The sequence below is a fragment of the Aplidium turbinatum genome, chromosome 8 (assembly GCF_918807975.1).
Source record: "Aplidium turbinatum chromosome 8, kaAplTurb1.1, whole genome shotgun sequence".
Classification (NCBI taxonomy): domain Eukaryota; kingdom Metazoa; phylum Chordata; class Ascidiacea; order Aplousobranchia; family Polyclinidae; genus Aplidium; species Aplidium turbinatum.
In genome coordinates, this window is record NC_137479.1 from 30,762,681 (window position 1) to 30,769,146 (window position 6,466).

Genomic DNA, 6,466 nt, shown 5'->3' on the forward strand with positions numbered 1-6,466 from the left:
GTTTGATGTAGCCTACGTACGCTTTGACGTAGCCTATCGGCTAGGCAGACCCACAGAAGTCAAAGTGTAGTTTTTTAAACTAACGTAGGCTATAACACAAATGAAGTCACACAAACATAAATGCAACAAACCTGCTTCTTTCTGAAAAGACGACTTCAGTCTGAATGGAATTGGTCCGCTCTTTTTTTGTCTCTTGCGTGGTAACCCAATGACTGTCAATCCAGCTCCTTTTGGCCTGCCACGTTTCATCATCTTCGGTGGAAATTTAATTGATCCATGATCCTGCATCATCTGTTAATAAACACAACGAGAATCGAATATAGGCTACAACGTAGAAAACATCACTATTTCAACGTTTTTATTAAAAAATTAATAAACATAATGCATTATGCAATGCAAGAAAAAACAACTAATCAGAAATGAATGTTTCAGAAACAGCACATACTTGTAAAAGACTGAATAGAACTGGACGGTGTCTGCATCATAATCGCACTGGTATCAACGGTCGACAAGACGTCACCGGGTGTGTGCTGTGAACTACTACTTGAGACTGTAGGAAGTGCAATTCCAGGATCATTGCTGGAAGATGTTGCAGCAGCACTTCCAGTATCAGTGCCTGAAAAGGATCACCTCTGAGCAATGAAGAAACAATAGAAGCGTCGCACGAGTCTTTACTGGACAATTATTGGATGTGTTGCACTGTTGCAATGGGGGCCAAACTGACGAGGTTACGGTCCTGGGCGGAACATAATGTCGTATAATCGTAAATACGTGCACTGGCAGTAGATATTGTGATATACCGTATTTTGAGTTGGAATCGAGCACTTGAGGTGTCAACAAATCTACATTAACCTTTTGAAAACAAGATTTTGTTGCAGCCAAAACATGCTTCTGGCGTGGTTACCGAATGCCAACCAATCCAGTATCTATCAAAATCTGCTAGGTGTTTCTCGATGATTATTTGCACAATGCTGCATCATCTGCCAATAAACTCATTACTTATCAAATAATGCAGACCGTGCTATAATCTTAAGAAACATGAAACGTAGTGTAAGCGCAGCATGCAATGCAAGAAAAAAAAAACAACTAATCAGAAATGAAGCTTTCAGAAACAGCATACTTCTAAAAGACTGAACAGAACTGGACGGAGTCTGCATCATAATCGCACTGGTATCAACGGTCGACAAGACGTCACCGGGTGTGTGCTGTAAAGTACTGTTTGAGACCGTAGGAAATACAATTCCAAGATCATTGCTGGAAGATGTTGCAGCAGCACTTCCAGTATCAGTGCCTGAAAAGGATCATGCAGTTGTTCACAAAAGCAGAATTACTGAGCATCTGCAACCTTGTATAATCGTAAATTAGTGCGCAACTGCGCATGCAGTACATATTAGCCCACATATTGGATAGCTCCACGCCATAAAAATCATTGCTCAAAAAAAAATTGACTGCAAAATCACGACGCAAGTTGCAGTAACTAACCCATATCTCTTCAGATATTTGAAAAAGTAGGCTAGTTTTTCTGATTTAATAAATAGTGCTAGCATATAGGCCTACCTTTCTGAGTTTGACCCAAAAAGTTCACAACTTGGAATTTCTTTCCTTCCTGCAAGAACTCTGCAATTTGTCGTAAATTATCCAGGGTGTATTGGAATTCATCCATTCCTTGTTCAGATATCATTAACGCAATCTTCTGGGAAATATCTTGAACACGGCGATACTTTTGCTGTTCTGATAAAACACATCTTCTTTGAGGCTTGTTAAGAATCTCAACAGCTGGTAATGTGGATGCAGGACCGTTGTCCAGTGAGTTTCTTGTCAGGCGATGGGATTTAAGAAAATATTGCATTGTCCACCGTTCTGAACAAAGATTGGGATTGTACTCTGACATATGGAGCTGCCTTCTAACTGCCAAGACATGCCTACAAGGTAGCAGCATTGATGATGTGAATCCACAAGGACATGCTGTTGTTGTGACTGCCAATTCCCCATGGACACGAGATTTTACTATGGCAGAATCATTCAAAATCTCTGACATGACAACCTTTTCCGCTAACTTGAATTGTTGTTGCACATGAATATATGCAAATGGTGTCAGTAGCTGTTGGTATTGTCTCTCCGCCACACTTGAAATCGCATCAATTGGAACCTTAAGGAAAGCATTTGACGCTTTGTGGTCACGTTCGGTGGAAAGAGATTGGATACATGCCATCAGATCTTTAAAAAACATGGTCATTCCTGAGTATCTTGTTATGACACTTTTCAACTTTCCATTGATGGATTCCAGTCGATTATTAGTTCTGTTCAAAAAATTAGCTTTCAAGTTGCTCAGTCCATCCACCCATTGATGTCGAATAGCATGCCAGTTATCGTTATAATATGTTGTGACAGCAATTGGGACTGTGTCAACGAATTGGTTATACAGTAAATTATAAGCTGACTCATTTTTGGCATTTGCCAGTTTTCCTAAAATTTCCAGTGATACCTGCCTTTGGGCTGAAGAAATGCCTAATTTTTCCATAGAAACTTCTCTACGAAAAGTGCGAAGGGTATGAAAATAGCAAATTAAAATTTCTGCAGTAGGCAGCATTTTCATCATGGCATCCCGCTCTGTCATGTCTTTGTCAGCCATTACAACCTCCACTTTATCCCAAGCTGGATTGTGGAGTTTAAACTGAGTTAACAGCTTGCTGATGGTCAGTTTGTCTTCAGTGGCTACAAGCCACAGACACACAATTTCACTCTGACCTAAGCCATCAACATTCAGCATCACATATAATGGCATTCTCAAGTCATTAAGTTTGTAGGTTGCATCAATCAGCAGCATTTCGGGATATGCCGCAAAGGTTTCCCGCATGTCTTTCGTTTGAAAGTATATCGCCTGCAATTGTTTGTCATCATCTGCAAACACATCTACTGCAGCACCTGAAATGAAAATAAACTGAGGATTAGTATACCCTACAAAGCAAGAATCTTGACAATCCTGGGCCAGACTAAAATAGCGCAAAACAATTAGGCCTATTAGGCACTCCATCAGATTTAAAAGCAAAAACATCAACTTTTAGTGAAATTTGTTTTCTATTCTATGTTATTTTAATTATTGGCCAGAGGAAGGATGTTTAGGCCTTTGGTAATATTTACATCATATAATCAATGTTCCAACTGAGCGGTTGTATACCACTCTCACCCCATTCTCTAAAAGATGCCACATTGCAATGCTTAGGGTCCGTTAAAAGGATCCATTAGGAGTAAACTTTTACGTAGATTTCAAATTTAGCAATGTTTTCTATTTCTATCCACTCAAAGTAGAATTGTTTCAAGATATTGAAGACCTTTGATTGAATTCCTTGATCCCGCTTTCAATCTTACAATCCCCATAGCGCCTTATGTTGCAACAAAAATCTTTGGAGCATGAGTTTGGGAAAGTAGAATGAATTCTTGTGAAGAAAATGAAGCAAAAAATACTCTCAATTGACCCTTTATAGCTCAATGTTGCAAATTTTCCACACGTTGTAGGGTACTGCTAATGTTCTGTGTTGGTTATACTAGACAAACGTTTTCTGAATAGAAAAACGTCTGAAAATTAGATATTTTTCTTGTGTAGCCTACTATGATGTGCGTACTGGTAATCCGCAGTTTGCTGCAGTAGACGGAGTCTATTGACCGGTAAACCAGGCGGTCAACACTTTAAATTGAACTGGCAATGGTGAGATTGAACCAACGTCATCGAAATAATTCATCTGCAGTCTAAACCATTACGGCAAGAGGTCAATCGCGAATTGCTTAATTGACATTATATCTGAAATGGTTCAAGAAGAATGCTCACAATATCATGTGACACTCAATCTGCAGCAGCGACCTGTAGATTGCAAATACGCCTACGGTGTTGACCAATGTTACAGGCAACCTGGTAGCCTATTCTTGCATTGCTGCAGTACTACAATGATGCAAAAAATTAGATTTTTCCAAGGTCATGACCCTGACCACAGCTTGCACACACACATCAGGCTCTAGGCCGGAGTCACATCACCTCCAGTACGGAGCCAGAATTTGACCGGAACCGGAGCTCATTCTATCACTACTTATCATACTGCACATAGAAATTAGAAAGTCATCTCTACTATTTAGCATGAACATATCTTGTACTGTATAACAGACAAAAAAGTTTTGTCTGTCGACTAACCTTTTTCTTTGTTCATTTCATTAATAAGTTCATCATAGGTGTTTTCATACAAAGGTCTCTGTTTTGCGGCAATATTATGCAGATCTTTAAGAATAACTGTTTTTCCTGTAGAAGCTGCAATGTGCTTTTGTACCAACTTTTTATTTGCTTTGGTGGCAAGCATTTCTCCGATCACACTGCTTTCTGTTTCATTTAATCTTCGTTGTTTAGGCATCAAATTAAATGCATTCTGAAAAATAATTTATATGCACATAATCAAGAAAACGACATATCTTTTGACAGGTGTCCAACCCACAGAGATGGGCAAGATCACCAGGTTTGGTGAATCGGCGGCTTGAATATGACCAGTTTCGCACAAACTGGTCATATTCAGCATGTGCGTAGTCATGCGCGCAAAGTGAAATGACCACTTTACCGTGTCTTACGATGAAGTCAAGATCAGAAAAACTGTCTTGCAACATTCTTAACGTGTTTTAGTACAGTAGCAAACAATATTTGAACTTCAAGTGTCATAATCAAAATGCAATTATACACGAAAAGTAATTTTTTGGATAGAGGGGGTTTTGGACGGAAATTTCAATTTTTTTTACTAGTGGTCTTAGAATGTACTGTTGTATCCTAAAACCTGGATTAAAATTGAATTTGAAAAAAAAGCCGATTAACCCCCCCCCCTAATGTTATTGCTCTTTTTTATCCTTCACATAATTTCTGATGAAAGCCTCCTTATCATATACAGGGCTAGTGTGACCATAGCTCAAAGGCTATGACTACTACAAAGGGTTATTTCCACTTACTTCATTGAAATCATGATTATGATCATTGACATTACTAATCTCAGTGATGCATAGCGCTTTTCCATCTGACGTTGCATTTACTTTGATTCCAAATGGACAACCTTTGATAAAAGTACTGAAAAACAACAAAGATGAGGTGACATAGGCCGTGTTGAATCACCCATAAGTACACCTGAATTAGCCATAACTCACGTTAAAGTAGCCTACCTGCAAGTCATGTCAAATTGCCCATAAGTTGCATCCAATTACCTATAAGCCCACCTGAATTACCCATAAAGTCACGTTGAATTACCACAAGTTCAGCCGAGCATTCTCATAAATCTAGTCGATTTACCCATAAGTGACGTCAAATTGCCAAAAAGCTGCGTTGAAGTACCCATAAGGCATGTCTTTATGGATAATTTCATGAGACTTACGGGTAATTCGACGAATTGTGCTGATGAGCAATTCGACGTAACATATGGGTAAATTGACAAAACTAATGGGTAATTCAATGCAACTTAGGAATAATTCTGGGCATGACAATTCAATGGAAATTACAATAGACAGCATGCGGGAATGGTTCAGCAGAATATATGCATTTTGCTAAGTTCTAAGCATTCATAAGGAATGTAGGCAATTTGCACTTATGCAAAACTCAATCTATTAGCAAAACTTATTACAATAGACAGCATGCGGGAATGGTTCAGCAGAATATATGCATTTTGCTAAGTTCTAAGCATTCATAAGGAATGTAGGCAATTTGCACTTATGCAAAACTCAATCTATTAGCAAAACTTATTACAATAGACAGCATGCGGGAATGGTTCAGCAGAATATATGCATTTTGCTAAGTTCTTAGCATTCATAAGGAATGTAGGCAATTTGCACTTATGCAAAACTCAATCTATTAGCAAAACTTATGCATATAGGCTACATGAGTAGCTCAACCTATGGGCACCAAGGACAAAACCATCATTACTTACCTTTGATTTGGTCTTTTTCCTTGACTACATGATTTGGGTGTTCTTCCTCCATGCACACAAGCATACTGTATTGTACGATACTTCAACTGTTCATTCCAGGTTTTTGTGGATGTAAGTGCTAGACGTCGTTTTGCGCGTTCAATTGTTATGGAATTTCTCACATAAACATTGACAAAGTTTTCTTTTTCCCATTGCTTAATAGCCGAAGAAAGTGTCTCAAAACTGTAATATAATGTTCCCTTCGTAATCATGATGACGATGGATTCATTGACGTGTAGTTTCGATCAGCAAAATCAGCAACTACCGCGGTTCACTCTACGATCAAGTGTGCAGCACAAGCCAATACGCATGCGCGCGAAATTACGTATGAGCGTCGTCGGATGAAACGCCTGAGCGCATTAAGGTCTTGCTCGAGTAAACAACGTCTTGCTTGAGTGGTGCTTGTAAGAATAGCTTCAGAGGCTAGTTTTACAATATGTTGTAAGAATAGCCACTTCGTTAAAAAAAAGTGATGCTGTTTCTGT

At 38.9% G+C, this 6,466-nt stretch overlaps 1 protein-coding gene across 1 annotated transcript; it reads right to left on the bottom strand.

The window, feature by feature from the left end:
- Positions 1-1,540: 1,540 nt before the first annotated feature.
- Positions 1,541-6,193, bottom strand: LOC145776275 (uncharacterized). Its single transcript, XM_082587677.1, has 4 exons — positions 5,943-6,193; positions 4,978-5,092; positions 4,184-4,412; positions 1,541-2,925 (listed from the first exon to the last, which is right to left on the bottom strand). The coding sequence occupies exons 1-4, from the start codon at positions 6,191-6,193 to the stop codon at positions 1,541-1,543; spliced, it is 1,980 nt and encodes a 659-aa protein (XP_082443803.1).
- Positions 6,194-6,466: the final 273 nt, after the last annotated feature.